Source organism: Lepidochelys kempii, chromosome 8 (genome assembly GCF_965140265.1).
Source record: "Lepidochelys kempii isolate rLepKem1 chromosome 8, rLepKem1.hap2, whole genome shotgun sequence".
NCBI classification, from domain to species: domain Eukaryota; kingdom Metazoa; phylum Chordata; order Testudines; family Cheloniidae; genus Lepidochelys; species Lepidochelys kempii.
In genome coordinates, this window is record NC_133263.1 from 13,088,086 (window position 1) to 13,114,540 (window position 26,455).

At 40.1% G+C, this 26,455-nt stretch overlaps 2 protein-coding genes across 7 annotated transcripts in view; both read left to right on the forward strand.

Moving 5' to 3' along the window:
- VDAC1 (voltage dependent anion channel 1) overlaps nucleotides 1–6,565 on the forward strand; it is a 351,958-nt gene extending 345,393 nt beyond the window's left edge. For all 6 annotated transcript variants that reach the window (XM_073355584.1, XM_073355582.1, XM_073355585.1 and 3 more), the window contains 4 exons: nucleotides 1,143–1,370; nucleotides 3,988–4,138; nucleotides 4,705–4,762; nucleotides 5,630–6,565. In XM_073355584.1, coding sequence (XP_073211685.1) covers nucleotides 1,143–1,370; nucleotides 3,988–4,138; nucleotides 4,705–4,762; nucleotides 5,630–5,721 — 529 coding nt within the window. In that variant the 3' untranslated portion in view covers nucleotides 5,722–6,565. The remainder of the gene's footprint in view (nucleotides 1–1,142; nucleotides 1,371–3,987; nucleotides 4,139–4,704; nucleotides 4,763–5,629) is intronic.
- A 5,948-nt stretch (nucleotides 6,566–12,513) lies between these two features.
- On the forward strand, nucleotides 12,514–26,185 carry C8H5orf15 (chromosome 8 C5orf15 homolog). Its single transcript, XM_073355591.1, has 3 exons — nucleotides 12,514–12,820; nucleotides 21,737–22,308; nucleotides 23,743–26,185. The coding sequence occupies exons 1-3, from the start codon at nucleotides 12,694–12,696 to the stop codon at nucleotides 23,872–23,874; spliced, it is 831 nt and encodes a 276-aa protein (XP_073211692.1). The 5' UTR covers nucleotides 12,514–12,693; the 3' UTR covers nucleotides 23,875–26,185.
- The last annotated feature ends 270 nt before the right edge of the window (nucleotides 26,186–26,455 follow it).

Genomic DNA, 26,455 nt, shown 5'->3' on the forward strand with positions numbered 1-26,455 from the left:
ATGAAAATCTTTTGATATTTAATAATCAAATCCTAATATGACTGTAAGGGAACCACCAAACGCAGAGTTTAGTCAAGCTGTAATCTTGTAGAAATTGATCTTGGAAGGTGAACACACTGTTAAATGGGATTATAACTGCTGTTAATGCCATAGAGTTGAATAATATTTTTGGGAAGAGAAAGATGGGGAAAAGGTTACACTTTCTGCCTTAGGACCTGATTCAGGAAGGTACTGAGGCACCTGTGTACCATTGAGCACATGAGTAGTCCAGCTGAAGGCTATCTTTCTGCATTGGGGGCGTAGTTAGTAAGATATGGTGGAGCTGTCTGTTATTATATGGTTAACAATGGATTTTTCTTGACACAGTTCCCACCTATTTAGAACCCAGAACAGGACTTCTGTTGATTTACAGCAGTCTGCTTACGAAACTTGACTAAGCAAGCTCTCTGCTTCATGTTTTCTCAGAAGTTTCCAGTTTAAGGCATTTAGGAGCTATCAGTGAAACAAGCTTTTAAAATTATATTTAAATAAAAACTGCTAAGTTGTCTTCTCTCTCACCTACACCAGTTTACAAAGCAATTAGGTAGATTCTAGATAACTCAGTCTTTAATTGCAAAAAAATTCAGTACATACTAGGTTTGTAAATGGGAGTTTCATGCTTTTTGCATTGCAACTTTCATGTACTGTAATTTAGTTTCAAGATCTGCATGTAAGGCTCAGTATTCCAAACTTTTTTTTTCAATTTTATTGCTTCATGTGCATATAACTGCAAATAAATTATGTGTACAATGTGAAACAAATTTTAAAGCACAGATCTCTGGGTATGTGTACTTCGTCTTCTGGCATTGTTCTGTTTTGTTAAAAGTAACAATGGATTGATAGGTTTCAGAGTAGCAGCCGTATTAGTCTGTATTCACAAAAAGAAAAGGAGTACTTGTGGCACCCTAGAGACTAACAAATTTATTTGAGCATAAGCTACAGCTCACGAAAGTTAATGCTCAAATAAATTTGTTAGGCTCTAGGGTGCCACAAGTACTCCTTTTCTTTTAATGTACTGATAAAATCACTAAGTATGAATGATTTTTGTCATAAAACTCTGTTGCCACCCCATATCTACCCTTTTTCTCCCCCCGTTCCTTCAGGAAAAAAAATGCTAAAATTAAGACGGGATATAAACGGGAACACATCAACCTTGGCTGTGACATGGATTTTGATATTGCTGGACCTTCAATACGTGGAGCCTTTGTGTTTGGCTATGAGGGTTGGTTGGCAGGTTACCAAATGACTTTTGAGACGACTAAATCCAGAGTAACCCAGAGCAACTTCGCTGTTGGTTATAAGACTGATGAATTCCAGCTTCACACTAATGTGTAAGTACCAGAAAATGAGCATTAATGTATATTGCTCCCTGGTTTAGTAATGAAGGGGAGAGGTTGTCAAAATTAATAAGAGGGAGAATGATGGAGTTGGCATGAACTCTTCACTTACTGAGAAGGCTCCGTAGGAGCCTCCAGAAATTGGAGAGAGATCTGCTTAAAGACTTCAGATGCTGTTTTGCACTGGGCCTTTGTTTGCTGTATGTGGGTGAGGGCGTGGGAGACAGAGGGAAACTTTAGCACTCATTCAGTTTTGGAGGGAATAAGAACAGATTGTGAGCAATTAATTGGCTTGGCATTCAGCTGTATAACTTTTGTAACTGATTTTTATTGGAAAAATAAAAGAAGCAAACATATTCAATTACACACACTTCCTTCATGCACGAGAAAATAAAAAGCTACTTCTCCATTTATGCAAGGTAAATTGTAATAGAGACTAATGGCTTGGCCCAAGAGAGAGAAAACAAACAATGTACAAGAACAGAAACAGAAGGAAATGAAACACAAAAGTGAGGGTGTTTAATCAGACTTCATATAGCCTTAATCGTGAGATGTTTCAGAATTGGAATTCCTAATAATCCATCTACACAAGCACTTGTCATTTCTGCACAAATGGAAAAAAGGGGGCAAAATTTAATTAAAATCTTCAGTTCTGTCCTCACCCTTTTCTGATAACAATCATTTTGTATGTAGCAGGGCTACTGCAAGCCATTTGCATTTGGAACTTGAACAACTGTTCTGCCTTCTAGGAGCTGCTTATTCAAACCCTGCTTCTGTTCAGTTTTCCCATGGTTCTGAAAGTATGATTCAGGAAGCTTAAATTGCCTTAAAGAACAGTTGAATCCACATAGTCCAGAAAGGAATGACCGGCAAATCGCAAATGCATGAGCAGAGAACTCGGATCCTAAGTGTACGCATTGGTCCCTACAGATTATCAGAAGTTATGAGCTATCCCATCAAACAAACACTTACAATGGCTTTCAACTACAGTAGTCTGTAGTAGTCCAAAACATTGTATTTGGGGCCATTACTATAAAATACAGATTTTTTTTTTTTTTAAATGAAGGCAACAGCTGGAAGACCTTTCTAAACAATACCTCAGACTCCACTGCCCTTTCATAGCCCCCTGGAAATGTATTTCTTAGTTAGCAATTATTCACCAGAGGATATTTATTTTTGCATTTGGTATTATCAATCTATAATACACAAAAAATACTAAATGTAATATTTACAAGGCAAAAATGTTAACTCCTGGTACTAGTGGGTTAATAGGTCCTCTGACATGATTTCAGGTCTGAAGAAGACTTGGACCCCATGGTAAGCTGATGGCACTTTGTTTTATGTAGGGGGTTTTAAAATTGCATTTTTAAAGAAATTTAAACAAAAATCCACGTCGGAATAAAACCAAGGGCCTGATGTGTAATCCACAACATCCAGGAAATTGATTTATACCTAGAACTCCATTCCTAGCGTGCCATATTCTGTGTGGATATTTCAGTATTTTCAAAATCGTGATATAAAATAACATACACATATATATTAATTATGGTATCTAAGTATTAGGTAGGGCAAGATAGAGTTTCCACCTTAAATACAACTTTCCTAGCTTTTGTGAGTACAGGTCCAGACAGAGCTGTGTAGGAAGCTTGCACAAAGTCTGCTTGTTGATCCAATTCTAATCAGTTCATAAACTCCTATGTGCTACCTGTTCTGGGCAATATATTTGCACTCTCTTTCAGCAGATTGAGCTATGCTGAAAATGCAAAAGCCAGACACAGTTTTTACCATGAGCTGTGCGTCAGTAACAATGGTTTACTCTTTTAAAAAAACCCACTCTTGCCGAGAGGGTTCATAAATTTAAATGAAATTTAAATTTGGAGCATTTTTACCTCTCATGTAGCCTGCTTAAGCCAGGATAGTATTAACTGAAAGTTCTTACCATCTGGTAGGTGAACGAAATGGAAATAAGTTTTTAATACAAAAGTGTCTACAGGATAAAACTGCTATTACTGCAAATGGCACTAATTTGCATTCGCAGAAGGGAGGGCAAGGATTGCATGGACCTGGAAACTGAACTGTCATTTTACCCTTAGAGATGGTACTTCCATGTCTATGCAAAGACGTGTTGATGAAGCAGCAGGAGGATATTACACTGCCAGTGTTACACGTGTTCTGTGGATAAACAGGAGGTTCAGTCTGCAGGACTGTCATTGTAGCCCCTTCCATGAGCACTAAAAGAGGTGTTTGTGTTAGGGAAACAGATTTCTTAGATGTATAGATAAAAGCAAGCCTGATGGACCCACTTTGCTGCAAAGATTTCAACCACTGAGGAGGGGAAACTGGAAACCATCACAGTTATGAGCCCATTTCTGTTTTTCTCCTGGCTTCTCTTTAGGTAATGGATGGGTTTATTGAAATATAATAAGCAATTCATGAAATTCAGCGTTTAAAAAACAAAACAGTAATGCATGACTTCTCAAAATCAATCTGGTCCATTGTTTTCATTCTATATAGTTGCTACACAGCTCTTAAATGAAGCTTGTACTTACCTGGATCCTGATGAAGAACCTAAAGTTTCCTGTGCAATTTAAAATTAATCTGCTCATTACAGGAATGATGGCACAGAATTTGGAGGCTCCATTTATCAGAAGGTGAATGATAAATTGGAAACTGCTGTCAATCTCGCTTGGACAGCTGGAAATAGCAACACTCGCTTTGGAATAGCAGCCAAATATCAGATTGACCCCGATGCATCTTTCTCTGTGAGTACTGTACATGTGGCGTTATAAGCAACGGAAAACAGGTTATTATAATGGAAATTGAGTAACCTCAACTATAAGTGTTGCTACATGCACTGTCTGTAATGATAGAAAGCTCCAAATGTCGTAATATTTGGAGTCAGATACATCTTTGATGTAATTCCATGGGATGAATTTGACACATTCTCTGTATTTTGCCTGCTATCCATCAGTCGGACATTTTGAGATCACGATTACCTGTACTTTCTGAAAAGTAGCAGAAAGTGCTGTCTTACCAGCAGACTGGCATATAAGAATTGACGTAAGTGAAGTGGAAGAGTATTCTGTGGTATTCATGACTCATTACAATAGTTATTAAGTTGGTTAACAAAACCATCTTTGTATATTGGAAGTATTTAGTGGAGTTGCATAGATGTAAGTAGTGGCAAAATTTGGTCCAAATTCTGTTCATGATTTGGAATCTGAAATAGTTCAAGCTTTTTTAAAAAAAAAGCTACTTACCTTTTAAACAGCAAAGACTTTGAAGAAATATACCGGATTATTAAAATGACAGTTTTTTTCCCCCCCAGGCTAAAGTGAACAACTCCAGTCTGATTGGTTTAGGATACACTCAGACTTTGAAGCCAGGTATGTGTGGACAGAAGGAATTCAGAATTTGAGAAAGATACATTTTAGTCTTTAAGTAACAGAGAATTTTCATGGAGAAAAGTGATTTGGTTTTATAACATTGTTGTCCTACTTGCCAACTCAAGAACTGACCCTTTTAGGCCTGGATTTCTTTCAAAAGTTCTTGACATTCAATGAGGAGCAGATTTGCCAGAGGCATGCAGCACCTCAAATGACTGGTTAGACACACAAACAGGCCTTTTGTACATGTAAAGACCTGATTTAGCAAGTGCATTCATAGTCACTGGAAGCTCTCCTATTGTAAGCCTCTCTTCTGATTCAAAGCATGACACGCTTGAGTTCCACTGGCCCAGAGAGGAAAACTTCAGTGCTGCTGATCACAGCATTACTGAAGCACAATGATGCTGCTGTCAGAATACCAGATTGATACAGATTTTTATAACTTTTTTGCATTTTGCACTATTCATACATAGATCTAAACGTGCTTTAGGAAGTTGTGTAGACATAATAGGCTTGATTCTGTCATTCACACTCACATTAAGTAATACCTTACTCTGCCATTAGTCCAACTGAAATCAATAGAATGACTTGGAGTAAAGTACCACCCAGATGAGTAAACCTAGCAGAATTTAGCCCTATGTTGTTCATTATTATTTCTTTTGATAGAAATGCATCCGCTGCTTTAGGCATTTTACAAGTTATTTTAAAAGAAAAATCCTTACACGAAGAGTCACCCCCATACAACCAAATTAAAATACCATAACTAGCCAATAATTCAAAGAAGCAAAATATACACACACCATATCTTATGTGGCACTGTATCTCTATTTCAGGATTTACCTTCTCTCTCTTTGTTCTCTTACGCAGGTATCAAACTGACATTGTCAGCTTTGTTGGATGGCAAGAATGTCAATGCGGGTGGACACAAACTTGGTCTAGGATTGGAATTTGAAGCATAAAAGGATTGTACAATCACTAATCTGAAAATACTTTACAGTATAGCTACCTTCAGAATTTAGTGAACCTTTCAATGTTTTATGTCTGGGATGCAAGTATTGTTATGTATCAGTCATGTTAAACCTGGTTAAAGACAGCTAAGCTTTAAAGTGTTGGTCTTTGAGAAGAAAACATAAATCAAAATCCTAATTCTAGGCTTGTTGCCCATCACAGCTGCTAATTACAACTTTACAAGGGATACAATGATGGTACTGATTACCTGTTCCAGAGTGGTGGCTATATAAGGACAGAAAACTGATATAGAAATTGTGACTGAGAATTGCAGTCCACCATCGTGAACTCTTAATTCATGAAGCATAGTTTTTGGATATTAATTTATCAGAGTTTCAGTCCATGATGGAGTGTGCAAAACTGTCAGGAAAAAAAGATATTTTTAGACAGATATTTCATTAACTGTTTGTCTTATTTAGTTATCTGATATCTACAGCCGTCTTCAGAGTGCTTTAGATTGTTCACCTTGTATAATTTTGGTATGGAGAAGGTTTGATGTGACTCAGTCAATAATACTTGTTTTGTGTTGTGGTTCCTTTCCCTTGCACTAAGTATGGAAAAGCTTGTAAGACAGAGCCATAAGCAGGGAAGAGTCTTTGTAACTGTCCTCACATAGTGGCATCACTCTGAATTTAAAATGGTCTTTTGTTTTATTACCACTTTTTTTTAGCAATTTAATGGGTACATTTTTAGAGTCTTCCAATTTGTGTGGAACTAGACCCCCAAAATGCTGTACTTGACACTACTTAAAATGAAAAACAAAAAACCCAACTTGAATAAAATATTGAAACTTCACCTTCTACTTTGTCTTTATATATATTCCTCTTGGTTTGTACAAAACGGTTTTGAATCATCTTACTTTATTGCTGTTATTTTTTTCTAACTTGTATCCTTATATGTGATGAACAAATTGTTTGGGAGACTTAAAAATTTAGAGTAACTCATTCAGAAAAGAATTGTAATTCAACCTTTTCCATAAGACAGCAAATATTTAAGAATTCAGCACATTTCTTCTGGTTCTCCATTTACAAAGCTAGCAAAGATCAGATACAAACTCAAAAATCAATATACAGCTTTTCCCAGTAATTGAAAATGCAATAATCAAACTCTCCAATACTTCTGAAAATGTCATGATCAGCTTCTCAATCTTCAAATACCAACTGGAACCTCTTTACTCTCAAAGGAAAAATTAAAGGAATTGTGCTGCCACCAAAAAAACTCGTACTCCTTTTGTATATGGTGCTAAGGATAGTCTTCCTGGAACTCTGACAAACAGTGGTCTAAGACAGTGGTTCTCAACTGGAGGTCTGCAGTCCCTGGGGGTCCATGAGCCCTTTCAGGGGGGGCACAGGGCTCCACGGCTGAAACCCAGTGCCCTGAGCCCCAGTACTGAAGCTGGGAACGACATGGGGCTGAAGCTGCTCCCCCCCACACCAAGCTAGGAGCAGCACAGGGCTGAAGCTAGTGTAGCAAAGCAGTTTGTACCACTATACTGGCACCCCTCCAACCCCCTGAAGCTGGGAGCGTCATGGGGCTGAAGCCAGCAAACATGGGGGGCGGGGGGGCTGAAGCTGGCAGTCTGTGCCCCCTGCTGAAGCTGGGAGCTGCACTGGAAGCCCCCCTGCCTGCACACAGCCCCTAGCTATCTGTCCCTGCACCCTGAGTGGTTTTCAAACTTTTTGAACTGAGTTCCCCGTTGGAGTTATATTTTTTTGGTTGCATTCCCCCCCACCGCCCAGACAGGCTGGGTGGCCCCGAGTGAGTCAGGGGGTGGAGGTGGTGCTCCCTCTCTGGACCCTGATGTATGGAGCTAGCTCGAGCCCTGCCAGCCGCAAAAATAGAAGTTAAACTATGCCTATGCCCAAGGGTCTCCCCCAGGCCCTGAAGTTTTTATAACATGTTGAGGGGGGCCTCAACAAGAAAAAGGTTGAGAACCTCTGGACTAGGGCACTTGATGCTCACTTACAGAAAACTGGCTTTCATTGTGTGGAGCCAGCTCTCTTCCTCATTTCCATCTGAAAGAAACGGGAGGGTGGAAGATGTAATGAAAAGCAAAAGCCAACAGTGTGACTTGTCCTTTTTTGGAAAGAGTTAACACACTTATAATGCTGAAATACAGCCCTAATCTAGTCCCCTATAAACAAATGCTTTAGTTGCCACAGAGAATGTTATGAGATCATTGAACAGAAGAGGATGTGGTCATGAGACAGTCTGAAAACATACTGGGAGGGAAAATTCCAAAATAAATTTAACAGACTCAAGGGAGCAAAAAGGTAGTAGTGGGTCTTAATGACGGATTCAAAACTCTACAGCACTTCTGCCAGATTCAGGTCATGTTACAAGCTACTGCAGGTTATTTTATATTGCTTGACCAACTACTCAGATGCAGGGATTAAAAAAGGTGGTGATACTCTTTCAAGTTCTGCCAACAAAATAAGCTCTATTCATATAGGACACTGATTACAACAGACTGTGCAGATGCTCTCTGGAGTCCTTAGGCTTTCTCTGCCTTCATGTGATTCAAATGTATCTATATGTTCTGCTGGTCTCCTTCTTGGCTTCTCCTTGGGGGTTGAGTTTTGCTAAATGGGCCGCAGATGCTCGGTTCCTTGAACTAGGCAGCTCATTGATTAGGAGCTGGGGAAAAGTGGTCATGCTCTCCCAAGTCTGCTACTCTCATGGTGCCTAAAGGAGGTATTATTCCAGGGGTGGGCAAATTTTTTTGACTGAGGGCTGCATTGGGCAATAGAAATTGTATGGCGGACCACGGATGCTCACAAAATTGGGGTTGGGGTGTGGGAGCAGGTGAGGGCTCTGGGGTGGGGCTGGGGATGAAGAGTATGGGTGTAGGAGAGTGCTCTGGACTGGGACCGAGGGGTTCGGAGGGGAATCAGGGCTGGGTCAGGCGTGCAGGTTCCAGCTGGGGATGAGAGGTTTGGGGTGCAGGAGGGTTCTCCGTGCTGGAATTGAGGGGTTTGGAGAGTGGGCAGGGCATCAGGGCTGGGGCATGGGGAGAGGCTCAGGGGTGCAGGCTCTGAGTGGCGCCTACCTCAAGCAGCTCCTGGAAGCAGTCGCATGTCCCTTCTGCTCCTAGGCATGGAGTGGCCTGCGACCCTCAGAGTGGGGCGATGCCATGGCTTCCGGGAGCTGCGTGGTGCGGCCCCCCACCTGGTACCTGGGCTGGAACGGGGCTGAGCCGTGTGGTGAGGCCCCTGACCAGGTGCCCTAGCTGGAGCAGTGCTGAGCCACGTGGTGCGGCACCAGACCTGGCTCCCCAGCGAGAGCTCGTGGGCTGGCTTAAAACAGCTCACAGGCTGTAGTTTGCCCACCCCTGTATTATTCACAGTAGATTGTATGACCTTAATATCTTTTCTTACATGTTTTTATGAGCAGTGAAATAGTACTTTATGTATCGCCCAGTGATAGCAATGTCATCAGTTAGTGACCACTGATACAAATGGAACAGTTCCTGAGTATGGTTTCAGATTCTACAACTGTGAGCAATTATCACTAAATCAGTTACACCAGGTTCAAAATGTCAGGGCTACCTCAGCAGCTATAACAGCTAGAAGCTTTTTTTCAAATAAAATAAGGTACGGAAGAAGTACCAGTAGGCTGTATTGGCTAAAGCAGAATCCTGGGCTGTTGTTCATTTACATCTGTAAATCTGACTAAAGTGCTATTTACATGTACTGGTTAGTGAAGACTAAAAGGCCAAGAGTGTTACTTGCTTATCTTAAGGGAAAGGTAACAATTTTACTTTCAAAATGTGTATCTATCTTCTAGACTCTCAATATGTAATTTCCTGTTCTATAAAGTTTGCTTCTGTTTATCTCAACATAACCTGTGTCTCTCATTACTCTCTACATGGTTCCTCTGTCTCCTGTTTATCTCTCCACACAGTCTCTCAAAAATGCATTTAGGAACCTTCAGTGCTGCTGCATTTGTCAGTTGCAACAACTTTCCTCCACCTCTTGGCAAGGTTTTAGATCTCAGATGAAAACATCTGTCTTGTCCTTTGCCTGCAGTGCCTCATCTATGTCTGCTGTTGTTTTTTAACTCTACAAATCTATCACCTAGGGGTGCAGATGGAGGTTGTGAAACCTGCAATGCAAAATTACACCCTGATGTTGCAGTCATTTAGCTGGGTGCTTAACTTTTCACTCCGGAGCAGTTCTATTGCTCAGGCAGCCTCTCTGTGCAGCTCAGCCCTCGTGGACAGCGGAAGGGCGAGGCAGTACTGTACTGGACACTGCTTCATTCCAGACATGCCAAACCCATGGAAAAAAATGCAGAAATTGGGCTTGTTTTTGGCTTAATTGGCTTGTGAGTTGCTTGATGGCTAATTTTTGGCTTATTGCTTCTTTTTTTTTTGATCAGCTCCCGGCCGGCAAGCAGGGGGAGGATCAGGGGTGCACAGCGGCCCACCACAGTCCCCACCTGCACGGTGGGGATCTAGTCATGTAGTGTTGGGGTTCTTAGGGATTGATTTGTTTTCACCTTGTTTTGAAATGAGATTAGCTTGATTTTTAACTTATTGTGAAAGTCAGGGTGCTTATTCACCACGTGAAAGTGGGAACTGTGCCTTGTTCTGGCATTTACATTTTCACGTGAGTCATGGAGCATGAGGCCTAGGATGACCATATGTCCAGTTTTGACCGAGACAGCCCCCTTTTTAAGCTCTGTCCCGGCTGTCCTGACTTTTTTTTTTTGGCAAAGGTGAGCATTTGTCCCACTTGCTTTTGCCAACTGATAACGTGACAAATGCCCATTTTTGTCAAAAGAGTGGGGTGTGGAGGAATGCGGGGGGGGGAGACATACAAGTGGCTTGGGCCAGCCCCATGCAAGGGACGGGTTCAGCCAGTGGGCGGGGGGGGAGGGGCGGGAGCTCAGACTAGCCCCACACGCTGTCACCTTCTACAGGACAGGTCTAACAAAGATAATAACAGAACGCCACTAGCCATCACTTTCAGCCCCCAACTAAAACCTCTCCAACACATCATCAAGGATCTACAACCTATCCTGAAGGACGACCCATCACTCTCACAAATCTTGGGAGACAGGCCAGTCCTTGCCTACAGACAGCCCCGCAACCTGAAGCAAATACTCACCAACAACCACATACCACACAACAGAACCACTAACCCAGGAACTTATCCTTGCAACAAAGCCCGTTGCCAATTGTGCCCACATATCTATTCAGGGGACACCATCACAGGGCCTAATAACATCAGCCACACTATCAGAGGCTCGTTCACCTGCACATCCACCAATGTGATATATGCCATCATGTGCCAGCAATGCCCCTCTGCCATGTACATTGGTCAAACTGGACAGTCTCTACGTAAAAGAATAAATGGACACAAATCAGATGTCAAGAATTACAACATTCATAAACCAGTCGGAGAACACTTCAATCTCTCTGGTCACGCAATCACAGACATGAAGGTCGCTATCTTAAAACAAAAAAACGTCAAATCCAGACTCCAGCGAGAAACTGCTGAATTGGAATTCATTTGCAAATTGGATACTATTAATTTAGGCTTAAATAGAGACTTGGAGTGGCTAAGTCATTATGCAAGGTAGCCTGTTTCCTCTTGTTTTTTCCTACCCCCCCCCCCAGAAGTTCTGGTTTAACTTGGATTTTAACTTGAAGAGTGGTCAGTTTGGATGAGCTATTACCAGCAGGAGAGTGAGTTTGTGTGTGTATGGGGGTGGGGGGGATGTGAGAAAACCTGGATTTGTGCAGGAAATAGCCCAACTTGATTGTCATGCACATTGTGTAAAGAGTTGTCACTTTGGATGGGCTATCACCAGCAGGAGAGTGAATTTGTGTGCGGGGGTGGAGGGTGAGAAAACCTGGATTTGTGCTGGAAATGGCCCACCTGATGATCACTTTAGATAAGCTATTACCAGCAGGACAGTGGGGTGGGAGGAGGTATTGGTTCATATTCTCTGTGTATATATAAAGTCTGCTGCAGTTTCCATGGTATGCATCCGATGAAGTGAGCTGTAGCTCACGAAAGCTCATGCTCAAATAAATTGGTTAGTCTCTAAGGTGCCACAAGTCCTCCTTTTCTTTTTGCGAATACAGACTAACACGGCTGTTACTCTGAAACCTCTCCTTACAGTGTGTACGGTAACACCCATTGTTTCATGTTCTCTGTGTATATAAATCTCCCCACTGTGTTTTCCACTGGATGCATCCGATGAAGTGAGCTGTAATTCACGAAAGCTTATGCTCAAATCAGCTAGTTAGTCTCTCAGGGGCCACAAGTCCGCCTTTTCTTATAGTCACCCTAGTCAGGGAGCAGCTCGCCCGGCCCCACAGGCCCGCTGGAGGCCGGACGCGAGAGCCCGGGGCCCCCGGGGGCGGCGCTGCCGGTGGACACGCCTGTCTCGGTGCGGTACTAGGTAGGGTGCGCGGAGGCCCAGGATCGCTGGGGCGGAGCCGAGGACCTGCGCTTTCAGTGGGGCGCCCACAGGACTGCCAGGGCCCCGCCCCCCGGCAGGAGCGCTTCGCCCCGCACCAAACCCCCTCCTCACAGGTGCGCCGCCGGCCGCGGCCCTATAAACGGTCCGGGCAGCGCCGCACACGAACCGCCCCGTTTGGCACATGCGCACTCGCACTCCAGCTCTCTGGCGGCCGCCGCCGAGTCTGCCTGGAGGTTGCCGCCCCCTTCAAACAAGCGTATGCGGAGCCTTCTACGCCGCGTGCGCAATCAGGCCCCTTACGGTGCGCATGCGCCGTCCCTGCCTTTTCTCTGCCACGGCGCAGGGGCGCGAGGTTCTGAGAGCGCTTGGTGGTGGTGGAGGGGGGAGCGCGTCACCGTCGCTGAACTTCACGTCCTAGCAACGATAGGCGGGACCTAGCCACGTCCGTGTTCCGGTTCCGAGCCCATCGCCCCACTGTGCCCGCAAAGATGGCCGCTGCCGGGGAGAGGCTGCGGGGAGCTGCGAGAGCGGCGTCCCCGCCGGGCCGGGCCCTTTCCCGCCTCCTGCTGCTGCTTGTGGGCCTGGCCGTGCCGGCCTGCAGCCAGCTGGGCAACGGTGAGTGCGGGGGGCGCGGAGGGCACCGGGGAGGCGCTGCCTGGGCTCGGGGAATGGGGGGGAACCTGCCCAGGGAGGGGCGCCGGGGTCGGCGGAGGGAGGGTCAGAAGAAGGCGCCTGGGAAGACTGCTGTGGGCAAACAGGCCCTTGGACAGCCCCTTCACCAGAGGTGAGAGAAGGGCTCGGGGTGAAGTGGGGGCACCTGTCGGGGGGTGAGGAGGAGATGGCGTTGTGGGGGGACCCCTGTTCCGTTAATGGGAAAATGTTTAAATCGGGGAGACACTCCATTTATTTTACGCAAGTGTGTTTTCATGAGTAGTTTCTCCCCCCACATCCTGTGCTAAACCAGTTCTGCATTTCCTGCCTTCCTTCCTCTCAGGGCTTTAATTTAGCATTTTTGAGTTCAGAAGTTTGAAAATCTGCTGCAGGTGCTTTTCTTTTCCAGTCCCATCATGAATGGCAAAGAACCCAGAAAGCTGTGTCTTGTGAACTACTGCCTAATGATATTATCCCGATAAAATTAGGAGGATTCCTGTTGCTATTTTACCTCTAGAGAGAGGTGTTGATGACAGGAATCTCACACAATTAACTTTACTGGCAGAGGTTACATTTTCTACAGTATGGCGTTGTCTACACTGGCACTTCATCGGCAAAACTTTGGTCATTCAGGGGGTGTTAAAAAAAACCCAATGACAAAAGTTTTACTGACACAGGGCGCTGGTGTGAACAGCACTTTGTCAGCTCTCTTGCTGACAAAGCCGCCGCTGTTCGTGCGGGGTGGAAGTTTTTGTGCGCCTTTTAGCGGCCTGGCTGTAGCAGCACAGCCATATCACTCAAAGCCTCGTAATGTAGCTATAGCTTTAGTTTGACATACTGTCTAAAGACGAAGTGAAGTAGAAATTATGGGAGAAGTGTGTCTTCAAAACTAATTGGTAGTGTGCCTTTAAAACATTGGTATCATTCAGATGTTTTAGATATTATAGAATGCTAAGGCTGGAAGGGATCATGAGAGGTCATCTAGTCCAGTCCCCTACAGTGAGGCAGGACTAAGTATTATCTAGATCGTGCCTGACAGGTGTTTGTCTAACCTGCTCTTAAAAATCTCCGTGATTGGAGATTCCACAACTTCCCTAAGCAATTTATTCCAGTGCTTAACCAGCCTGACAGTTAGGAAGTTTTTCCTAATGTCCAACCTAAACCGCCCTTGCTGTAATTTAAGGCCATTGCTTCTTGTCCTATCTTCCAAGGTTAAGAAGAACAGTTCTTCTCCCTCCTCCTTGTAACAACCTTTTATGTACTTGAAAACTGTTGTGTCCCCTCTCAGTCCTCTCTTTTCCAGACTAAACAAACCCAAATTTCTTCAATTTTCCCTCATAGGTCATGTTTTAAAGACCTTTAATAATTTTTGTTGCCCTTCTCTGCTCCAAGACTTTAAATACCATGCCACATGTAGTGGCAGCAAATAAACTATGTATTTTCTTTCACCATGCATGTGAATAGAAGTTTTAAGATATGGCATGAATTGTCAATGGTATCATTGGCTGCTGAGGATTGTTGTGTTGGATTAGACCTCTGGTTACATTCCTAAACCAAAAAGTTGATTATAGTTCAACTACTATGCTATGAATTTTAAATGTCTTAACCACTTCAGAGCCAATAGTCAATAATACTCTGCATGTCCAGAAAAGCCATTCATATGATCCTAGTACAGTATGCCATAGAGTTTACTGAAAGGGACACTGTCAACTTAACTATCACAATCCTTTCTGATTTTTTTGTCTACTGTTGTTGCATGTAATATTCTTGCAATTGAAAATGATTAATGAGCTTCGCTTTTCCATTTTACTTTGTCCAATATTTGTGTATAGTCCGTTTCCCCCATTGTTTGTATGAAAGATAACAAGGGACAGAGAAACCTTCTTAAAAATAGGAAACTGTCTTTGTGAGCCTCACAAAAACAGCAGGGAGATTCAGGGGTGTCTCACTTTCAGGGTAACTGCACGTGTTCCTCCTCTGTGGTCCCTCAAGGATACCCACTTCAGGTTTCTGGCTCCCAGCCATCACCTCTCTTGGGTGGAGACCTGTGGCTGTCTCCCTCTTGATGGGGGATTTAAGGCTGCGGAGCTCCTTGCCTTATACAGCGATATCTCCAGCAAGCTAGTCTGCCTAAAGGCCAACAACCATGCGTTGTTTTCTCTCTGAGGGCTATGAACAGGGTATTGCTAGCAGTTACAAGGTACCTTGCTTTTTGTAAGCAAAGATCTTTATTCTTAAGGTAAAAGAATTAAAGAGAAAACAAATATAAAAACCAATAAAAGTTCCTGTATGCATTCTAAAAGCTTACCAGAGGTCACTGCTCAGTCATATGAACCCTGGGTAAGCCAAACTCTTTCCAGCCCTTCTGCAAGGGTCAGGGCCTCCATTGGATAGAAGGTCCTGAGTCTGTTTAAATCCAGCCATTTAGATCAAAAGATTTTCCTGTTGGCTTCTGAAGGGGTGGTACCTCTCTGGAGGTGTTTATAACCGGTCTTAAGTGATTCACCTTAAACACCCCCCACTGTCTTTAGTTCCTGGTCGAGCTGTCCATGCTCTTCTTCTGGAGTTAGTGATACATAAACTTAATAAACCTGGTTCCCAAAGATATTGCATGGGGTTGCAATATCTGTCATAAGGAGAAGGAGGAATTATTTTTATTTTGTTTTTATTGACTAGATTTCAGGTTGATGGTATCTCTTTAAATATCTCCTTTACAAGGATATACAAACAAATCTAAAAGGAAGTGCCTTGAACAGTAAGCCATATTTCCTCTTTTCCGTTTTCTTCATATAACGTGTTAAATGTTTGACACTTGCCAGTATTGTTCTGTCTGTTTACAAAAAGGTAAAGAATTTTCAGTGGCTATACTGATTTCCTTGTCAACTTTGTCACAGTGTGTGACCTCTGTGAATGTCTCAATAATACACTATTTGATCTTATTGTAAACTTATCATATGGTATAAGTCTTGGTTGAATGAATCATCTGTTATGATGGAGTAATGTGAGATAAATTGTTTGTTGGCTCTCTGTATGGACTTCTTCCTTGTGGCTCGTTGGCTCTCTATTGAAGCCTTTAAGTGTAATGATTTTTTTTTTGGAGGCATTCACATAAGATGTGACTGTCCATATGGAAAGTCTTTCCTGTTTAATGCCATCAGTTACAGTGCCAGCTAACAGAAATAGGGCATTGATGGATTTCCTGGCAGAACTGTAGCTTTAGATCTGGGGAATGCTCATCTTGGCATCACCAATCAAGTATTTATTTTTTCTGCTAGTAAAAACTAAAAAAAAATTTTATGTAAAATTCCATCACTAGTAGCAAAGGTAGTAGTTTAAAGAAATAGTTTCCTTATATTTGGTAAATGGTACCTCTAGTCAGGACTAGATTATCTGTGACTCTCTATTTTAGGAGCTAGAAGGCTCCATGATGTCTAACTCAACTGGGGTTAGCTGAGGGATTTTTGTTTTTACAATTGGTTAAAGCCTATTTCATGTTGTAAAAGTTTGCCTTATAAACAAAGAGTAGCTTGTTCAGCTTTAGGCCTTTATAAATGTACTTGGGTCTGTGAGTAACTTGATTCATTCTAGCGTCTGTATAACATTTTATTGATAAGTAATCTGACAAAAAGTGGCTGGTTGTAAATGATTCAGTCCTAGAGTTTTTTAGGTGCCGAAGTTCGTAATTTTTCAATATGCCAAAGAACTAATAAATTATTAAATAACCATAAATAATGGCACTGTTTTAGAACATACATTCCTATGTATTTTTGGCATGCCAAATGCTTTTTCAAACTGCGGTACATAATGTGATTTTATTTTTTAAGCAGTCTCCTCATGTTTTGTGATAGAGGTAAAGTGCCATAAAATGAGCAGTTCTATGGTCTGATCTTACAAGGTGTTGAGAATTTTCATTATTTTGCACACTTAGACCTATTGGCCATTATGAGCTTTTTTTCCCCCCCTCCTTACAGAGGAAAATCTGATTTTCTGTAAACAGATGCATCTCAATCCAGGACTTCGTGTTGTTTTCATATTTATCCTGCTTTTTATGCAGCACTTTGCAAAATTGTCCCAGTCCTGCATAGATCTTGTCATTAGCTTTGTTCTCATGGATGGACTGTTTTGCAATATCACTCATTTTTTTTGTACTTCCAATTCTCCTCTGGAATGAATGTTCAAGCATGGTGCGGAGTATTTATTTGTTGTGTTTAATGTGAGTTGTGCCACTAAAATTCCACCTTTGTCTAGTTGGGGTAAAACACTTGTATTAAAATTGTTTTGAGTCCCAATTAGGTTCTTTAAGAACAACTTGATGGCATTGCAGTCTTCTGAAAAATTTAGTTTTATTCAAGCTAACATGGATAATGATTACATAACATCCTAATATTATAGGATTTATGTTAGTCCACTGTAGTAGTCTAAGATAACAGCAATGGAAGAATTTAAACTTACGGGGTAATGTGGAAATTGTTGAATGGTGATATGGTAAAAGAATGAACAAATGCTCATGTTGACTTTTAAAATCATTGGGTAAAACACATCTTGTGTGGTATGGGATTTTTAGAAATACCTAAAGCTGGTTTATTCTTGAAAGTTTGCTGGCATAGCAATGTCAGTTAAGAGTGAAAAAAAATTGCACCCTTAACCAATGTAACCATGTGACCAAAAGCCCAAGTGTAGACCTATTTAAACCCGGGGGGGGGGGGAGGACGGAAAAATTCCATAATTTTGGTTCGTTTCAAACCAAATCTGAACTTGCCCCCTTCCCCTGTTTTGTGTAGAGTCAAAGCAACTGTTTAGTTAACCTGAAACTTTTTTGGTGTTTCACCCCCCCCCCCCCCCTCTTTTTTTTTTGTTTAGATAAATTTCAAGAGAACTTCATTTCAGGATGAAACTTCAAAATGTTTTGTTTTAAAATTGTCAAAATGAAATGGTTCTGCATTTCAGAATCTGCTGAATTCTACCTGAAATCACAAATAGTTTCAGTGCTCTGAAAAATGCATTTTTCAGTGAATTTAATATTCATCAAAAAAATTCACTCAGGAGTATGAGTTCCATTGACTTTCACTGAGATTTGTGCTTCTAGGTCACTCTATTATTTTTTTTACTGAAAAATCCCACCCAAAATCACTTTGAATTAAAGTTTCTGACTTGAAATGTATTAAGTTTTTTTTTCCCCATACAGAATGTAGTGACTCTGCCAACTTAGTTTATTCTAAACAATAAGTCTTCCAAACCGTAATATAAATATTCTTAGGACTTTGGCTTATGCCCTGAAACACAAAGGCTTACAATCTCTAACTATTAGAGATCAATTTGAGACCAAATGTGGGGGCCAGGTTTATGATACCTGCATCTGCAGAGTTCTTATGCCTGCCTCTGAAGCCTTCGGTATTGACTAGTATGACACAGAATACTGGACTCAATCTTGGCTCTGATCCAATCTTGCAGTTCCTATGTTCCACTTTAAGTTTTTTTTAAAATGTAATCTATACATTTGTTACAAAATTGTGATCCTGGACATAATGATACTGCAAGATTATGCTAATGCAGGTGAATTGGAGTATTTTAAGATTTCTGCAGTAGACATGAAGACTTTTAAAAAGTAAAGTCTACTGCTGATATTGTCAGACTGATTAGTTTTGATGTGAAATACATAGAGAAATTTTATCAGTTCTACTTGGTTTAAAATCTAGTGTATAGTGAAGTTTTGCTGACACGCTAAAAATCTGTGCTAAATTTTCTGCTGTAGCTCCCGAAAGTTATTGTCACGTGCCAAGGAAGTCTTTTCACAGAATTTTTCAGTTTTCTTTAAAACTCAGAGCAGTTTTATATTGCAGCTTTCAAGAAAGGCACTTTGACTTTTTAACATGGAGTAAAAAGTAAATAATTGTAAGTCAGTCAATCTTATTTCATGTGCCATGCCTTGAACAGCGTAATCATTAACGAAGAAAAATGTACTACGAATAAATGCAGTGAAATCTGCTACTTTGTTAAATAGCTTGGTATGTGGTTTTTAGTACTGTGTTGTAAACCTGCTAAACATTTCAGTTGCAAACACACAAAAATATTGAACAGTAAAACTGCTGGAAGTGAAAATGAAGAAAAATGTCTTAATCACATCTTAAAATAGAACTTCTCTATTAGTTTTCTGTGTGCTTATGTATGGTCATGTGACCTCTGCCCTGTAATATTGTTAGTGAATTCATAGTTTGATGAGTAAAGAGACCCTTTTTACCACCAGTCATAAAGCAGGCAAAGCAACATTTTCCCCTAAACTAATTTCATTGTCTTGGCAGTTGAGCACGTTTGCAGGGTGAAGCCATAGTGTGCACATCACACAAACCCTGTGCCCATTTAGAATGTTTAGCTGGAATATGGATATTATCTGACTTTATTTATATAATTATTGGAGTGCTGATTATTTTGTTAAATGGGTCAGACTCTGGAAAAAAAAAATCAGTGCTCGGATCTTTTCAATTTGGGTTCTTGATCGTTTTAGACCTTGTAAGCTTTGACAGTGTCCTTCAGTGCTTGTGCTGCTTATACGTAACTTCAGATCTACTTGCAAGTGGTGAAAATAATTTCTTGCTCCCTTTCTTTCTTTTCTAATTAATAGTGGGTTTCCCTTCTCTTTTGGATGATTGAGGCAGGCCAGACTTTTGTCCTGCCCAGGGAACAGGACAGCCCCTTCTGAGTCTTTCCTAGATTTCTCTGCCTCTGTTGCAAATGGTAGGTTATGGACCTCTACTTGTTACGGAGCTTTGACAGTATTTTAATTCTTAAAGTAGTAACTTTTCCTTACCCAGTTTCATATGGAACTTTGGTTCCCTCAACAAAAACAAAATTACTTTTTTTTTTTTTTTTTGGGAAGAGGTCTATTCCATGATTCTGATACCTGCCTTATTCTGTTGGGATTTCCTCCTCAAAAGGACTGAAAGAGGTATACCTCCACATTCGTATCCACATGTATCATTGTAGGTATCTGCATGTTTTTGCTACCACTTCACGCTTTCTTGAGATCCTTCTGGGAAAGGTGCAGAAGATGCAGTCACATGTCCTAGCCAGAACAAGGAGTCGGTTTTCCCCCTGATCACTTACAAGAGAGTGGAAAAACCCACTTTTGTGATCGTGTGACATGAGGAATTCAAGAAAGGAAATTCTCAGATGAAAACAAATTTTCCTTTTTCAGTGGAAAACATTGAAGAAGTGGGGGCCCTATAAAAGCCATAATTTTGAGGTGAATTGTGATTCTTTGGCTGTAAATTACATTTATTAATAGATTAATTCTTCATTTCTTCTGTAAGTGTAGTCTTTTTCATCATTTGTTTGCTGAACTTCCAGATAGTGTTCTGGGTTTAAGCAGATACTCCATAGAGAAATGATGTAAGTTAGTGTTCTTCTTGAATTGTGCTAAGTTATATACTTCTGGTGGAAGACGGTGTGACATACTGACCGTTTTGTGCAATATCCTGAATTAATTTTATTGAATTAAATTAAACCTTATTGAATTAGTTTAATATCTTTTGGAGTTAATTGTATTAAAAATTAAAATTTTTGTGTTCTACTGTGAGATTGTATGGAACGCTATAGCAGGAAGACAAGATTACTCTGGAAGTTATTAGGAATTTCAGAGGGCTTTTTGGAACAATGCATATGAAGTGGATTTCCTAGGAAGTACCTGGATGTGAGTGGAATGCAAATTCTCTCCTCCTAAGAATCTCTTGAAGCTATGCCCTGAGGAGTGAGGAGTTTTGCAATCTTGAGGAGCAGGAAAATAACACTACAGGTGCAGGCTGAAACCTCAGTTGAAGCTTTCCTGGCCCCTAGATGAGTAGGAATGGGATGCCAAGTGCACCTTAGGACATCAAAGCTTGAGGATGAAACCTATCCCAGATTCTCCAAAGATTACTACTATCTTCTAGGAAGGTGGGGCAAGTCTCAAACTCTGATGTTTGTGTAGGGTGGTTTTTTAAACCCAACTTTGACATCATAAGAATACAATGCACTTCATTGCTTTGCATATCACCTTTCAATATCATGACACAGACTGAAAATAAGGACAATCAAAGTTTAGTGCTGATAGTTGAGTAACTTTCACGGGTGGGCAAAGTGGAAAGGGAACAGTTTGATCTGCGGGTGAAGTGTCAGGCTAAGCTTTCAAGTTCCTGGTTTCTCTTGATTCATGTGGGTCTTTTAAAATGAGTTATTGAAATGAAATCCATTTTTCACTTAAAGATGAAAAGTGGTTTCTGAGGTTGATAGACTTGTTTTTTGGTTCTTTGGAAGTAAATATTTGAGACTATTAAAATTTAATATAGAGATCTTCTATTCTACATACCAGTCCAGAGTGAATTTGTAAATGCATCTACCTCTTTGCTAATGGTTGTGTGATGCTATGGCAGATTGGGAAAATTTAATGTGCCTGTCGTATTGTTGCCCTAATCAACTCCGTCCACTTATAAATATACTAGAAGTTCTTCAGAAAAGGTGTGAATGAACTTTACTTACAGGGGTCTGACGTTTTTAGAGTAATATCTATTTAAATCTTGGGGTTTATACACTGCAAGACTTGTCAACTCCACAGTGAGATCTTTTACTGTTGTAAAACTGAATAGTAACCAAAACCTATATTTCAAGTCACTAAACAGTTTAACATACTAGTGTAGCATACTTTATGATCCCTGTTCCATTTTTCTCTGTTGTGAACTGGCAGAACTGCATATTCTGGTTTTAAAATCATTGCACTCCAAAATGGGCCTAGTTCATTGAGGTATGACTTCCTTGTAAAATAAGTCAAGAGACTTAGTGAGTATGTTTGTACACAAATCTAAAGAACAAAAACAAACCTAGAAAAATGTCTTTTCTCCTTTTGCCCAGATACTGCAGGTGCTATTAAAAATGACAGTGAAGTGTTCAGTACATCTCAGAGTTCAACAGCCAGTCTGAACAATTTGATACCTACAACAAAAAAAGAAATGTCCTCAACAACTCTTAAAGTCGATAATATTGTCACACTTAGACCAACTACCGTGAAGGATGACGCAGCCACATCTGTTGCAACTCATGCCACATCTGTTAGTCCCATTTCACAAATGGATGTGGATGCTTCTGAAGATACTAAAATTGAGGAAGAGGGTCTCCTAACAGACTTCAAAGACATACTGAATAGTTCACCCCCAGCAGCAAAAGAAACTATGGAGCCTGATGGGCGTGATGACTATGGCCATTATGAGATGACGTCCAATTCCAGATATAATACAGACCTTCTAGATTTGCCAGAAGATGAGGAGACTGATAGCTTTGGAAGTTATGAGCACACAAAATCTCTTGATGCCAAGATAAAGGACTCCGTCTCAGGATTGGAAGAAGACACCCATTTCTTTTTCCACCTGGTTATTATTGCTTTCTTAGTAGCTGTTGTGTATATCACATATCATAATAAGAGAAAGGTAGGTATACTATGAAAGCGAGATGAAAAATTCCACTTTAATATTTCAAAGTAATTTTTGCTTTGAAACCTTGAAAAATGTTTTAAATAAAAACTACTTAGTTGTGCTAATGGTCTAAGTACACTTACAAACAGTATTCTGTTCTGTGATCTTAATGTGCAGATCATTAATATCTGTACAAAAAAGAAAGCTAATTTAGAACTAGAAGCATTTTAGGTTGGGAAAATCAATTAAATGATAACATCGAGAATCAATCAGTTCAGTAATATGCTATGATGATATATGGTTTCTAGAAATAAGATCAAGGGCAAGGAGATTGATGAACTAATTTTGGGTCTGCACAGGATTATAAACCTCAATTTAAGGAAAATTTAATCTTCAGTAAAGTGAGAATGTTCCTGAGATGGTGATAATGCTTACAATTTGAGACCATTTTTGAACTGTAGGTATGCCTAGGATTTAACCCTTGCCCTATCACAGCTGGATAATTAGCATGTTGGGTTACTTTTGTTCGCAGTTCTAACATCTCTGACTGTAGCTATCTGATGATGAAATCAGATCATCATTGAAATATTTTTCTGCAGTCTAATCAGTGTTATCTTATTTTAGAATCTACAGCTATGACGTGACAGCCCACAGTTTATTTCAAACGTGTGTGCATTTTCTTAATTTAATGCTCCAAGAAGTTTAAATATGTTTCTCTTTCCCTGTTCTTTTTTTCTTTATCCCTTTAGCTAACTTTATTTGGTCTTATGTTTTATTGGGTCTGAAACTAACATGGCTAACTTATAACACCATATTATACCAAAAACAAGTGCATTGCTGAGTATAGGTAAAATTTTTAGAAGTGCATATGACATGTTTGGAAATAGGACTTGGACCAAAGACTAAATTGCTAGGTGCTGTTGAAAATTTTATCTTGGTTGTCTCTTGTGTCAGCACAGAGACAGAGATTTCTGTCTTCACAACTCCCATAACTACAGCTTGATGCTGAGAGTACGCAGACTTTGGTTGGGTTGATACTGCATGCTCCTTTGTTGCTGGAGAGTAGCAGCAGAAAATACTCTACTGCTGAAACTACAGAATCTTTTCAGTATTCTCTGACTGGCAGTAACAACAGTTTAAGTTTCAGGGTGTATCAGACAAAGGTTTTTACCAACGTTACCTAATGCTGACTGTGCTGAAAACTTGCATGCTGTTAATACTAATGCCTTTGCCATTATGGAGCTGTACCTGTGCTAGCCAAATTGTGGGAGAAGTCTTGGTGTGGACAAGAGGTGGGTTAACAGTGAGTGGATTAGCACCAGTCATGCTGGTAGCTCTGGATGGGGCTGTGTGATTACAAATGTAGCTGTTACGTTAGCTGACAAAAGTGAAACATTTGCACAACATTGTCATTTCATCCGTATCAAAATTGGTTGTGATTTCTTCCAGATCTTCTTGTTGGTCCAGAGCCGAAGGTGGCGTGATGGTCTTTGCTCTAGAACAGTGGAATATCATCGTTTAGATCAAAATGTTAATGAAGCAATGCCTTCGCTGAAGATAACCAATGATTACATTTTTTAAAAGCATCAATTTGCTGAATTATTTTCTTTGCCTGACTTTTTCTATAATGTTGTGCAGTGTCAGCCATAAAAAGTTTGTACTGAAATGAGATGTCTCTCTTGCCTGGACGGGTTTGAGATTAAAGCTTATGTAAGACACAGGGCATGTATTATTAGCATTAAATTCTTTGTTGACAGTAAATTTCAAATCACATGTACAGAAACTAGATTTAAACAATGTATTTCACTTGTTTTTTTCCTTTATTTCATTTTCTTTTGTGCATCCTGTCCTTCTGTCTAGAGCAGCGCCAACAGGGCTAATATAAAAATGTGGGCATAAAACATTTTAGATCTGATAAATTGAGTCTGCCATCACTGAATTAAATTAATGGTCTCTTTCTGCAAATCATTACTATAGCTGGATTTATGAGCTATCTTACACAGTTAAATGTTTTTCCATGTATAGATAGCCAAAAGATATCTAGATGAAAGTTTTGCAGCACTAGGCAAACTCAGACTCTTCTCATGTTAGGCTACCTAATGTGACAAACTTTATGCTGATATTCTTCTCTAGATGCTTCATGCAGTAAAGTATTTTAAAATTAAAAGTATAATTATGTACCAAGCATGACTTGACTTCAAGTTATACTTTACATTTCTTTGGAATATCCCAGGTTTGTATGAAAGTATTGCTGTTTCTTGATTGCCCAAGATTTACTCTGTAACTCTACTTATGGAAACTTCATCTATCATTTTAAGATTATTGAACTGAAAATAAGCTTCATGGTATAATTTATAAAATAAAAATATACCTAGCAGGCAAGTGCAACAAAAATTTCCCCTGAATTTTAAGGCAATTATGCTATGCAATCATGTGGTTTCTTGTATACTACAAACATGTTAAGTCTGGGAATGTTAGTATGATTAATTTTGATACTATCCTAAACCCAAGTAATTGGCAGGTGGGGTAGAAATTAAAAGCGTATGGGTTGCCACAATCTATGGACAAAACTGCACCTTTATTTAATTTTGTCAAAATTAATTTTACACGTGAATTAGGTGTACAGCAAGTTACTGGTATGTTTGGTTTTTTTACCTTGTCCTACGTAGTTCAGCTATTTGTTTTTTCCATGAGATGTAAAATATAAAATTTCATAGTTTTCCTTTTTGTACATTCTGTTTGATTTAATTTTCAGAGCTGATAAACATGTAAATAATGGTGAATAAGAACCACAATTAATGACTTGGTATACAAGTGGTAATGTGCTGTTTTGAAAAAGGTCAAAACTTTACAGATGTTAGCATGAGAAGAATTGTGATGGCATGATATGTTATGGGTGAAATAGTTCATAAATAGTAAACCCTACAGTTACATGTTTTCTTTTGATAACCATAAGAAAGTGAAGCATAAACAATATGCCTGAACTATTTTCTTGCAGTAATTTTTATCGTATTTGGACTTTCACGTAATATTTTGAATAATGTTTTTAAAATAAATGGGGAAAATATAAGCTTTTGTTTTTATAATATCTTGATCAGTTTGAACATGTTCATGTTATGTAGCATATTCCAATGACAGTGAATAATTTATCTTCTGTTTAGGGTTGAACAGAGCATTGCAAACTATCTTTTGGCACTCAAAACGACTGTTTTTGCCATTCATTATGTGTGGATTCACTATGTATGGAATCCTTTATATGACTATATAGGCATGGTATGTGTGACAAACCATTTGCACTTTCCAGCGCCTCTGCTGCCATTCATCTCAACCCAGTCTCGTGAAGGAGTCAGGTTTTCAATAAGTGTCATCTTGTGCAGTATCGCTGTGTGTTTTTTTCCAGTAGAAATGTGTAAGAATATCAAATTAGAAAAATTGTCAGGTAGGTTATTTTAAACCACCTTAACTATAGTTTACAGAATATGGAGAGGGAAGGGGGTTAGGGAGAGGAAAGTGTTGAAGCCATAGCACTGATATGATAAATTTGTATTGAAACAGTTATAAACAAAACAAAAATAGCTTTTTTTTAACTTTTTGTGGAGTTTATGGATGCATTACTTTCTCCTTCCTTTTGAGCCATCCTCAGTTCTGTGAAGTATAGTTCTCAGCTTTACTGGTAAACCATAGCTTTAATTAGGCCTGCTATAACTCCCCACTCAGAAGGGCTGAAAAAACAATATCCTATTACAAGATATGCATTCTTTGCCTGTATTGTAGCAAATGCTTTCTGGAGAAAATGAGATGGCAAACTAACCCTCTAGCCATCCCTTTTCCTTAAGAGACTAAGGATGGTTTCTTGAAATGTAAATGATTAAAACTGTAACAGTTCTGACAATGTTGTCTTTTTTTCTTCCAAAAATGTGCCTTCCTCATTCTATGACAGCCATTGTGATGGATAGTTGAAATTGTCTTTTGGTTTTGCATTTAAAGTACAGAGTGTCCTGTCTGTTTTATGTGCACACAAATTCAGTAAACCTTGAATCTTCTAGTGACTTTCAAGAAAACTTGGCCAATTTCAAAGTTCCATTAATTACAAAGTAGCTTTTCCCCTTCCCCCTCCCCAAAACATTCTGAACTTCATGATTGTTCTTCTGGCTTAAGAACT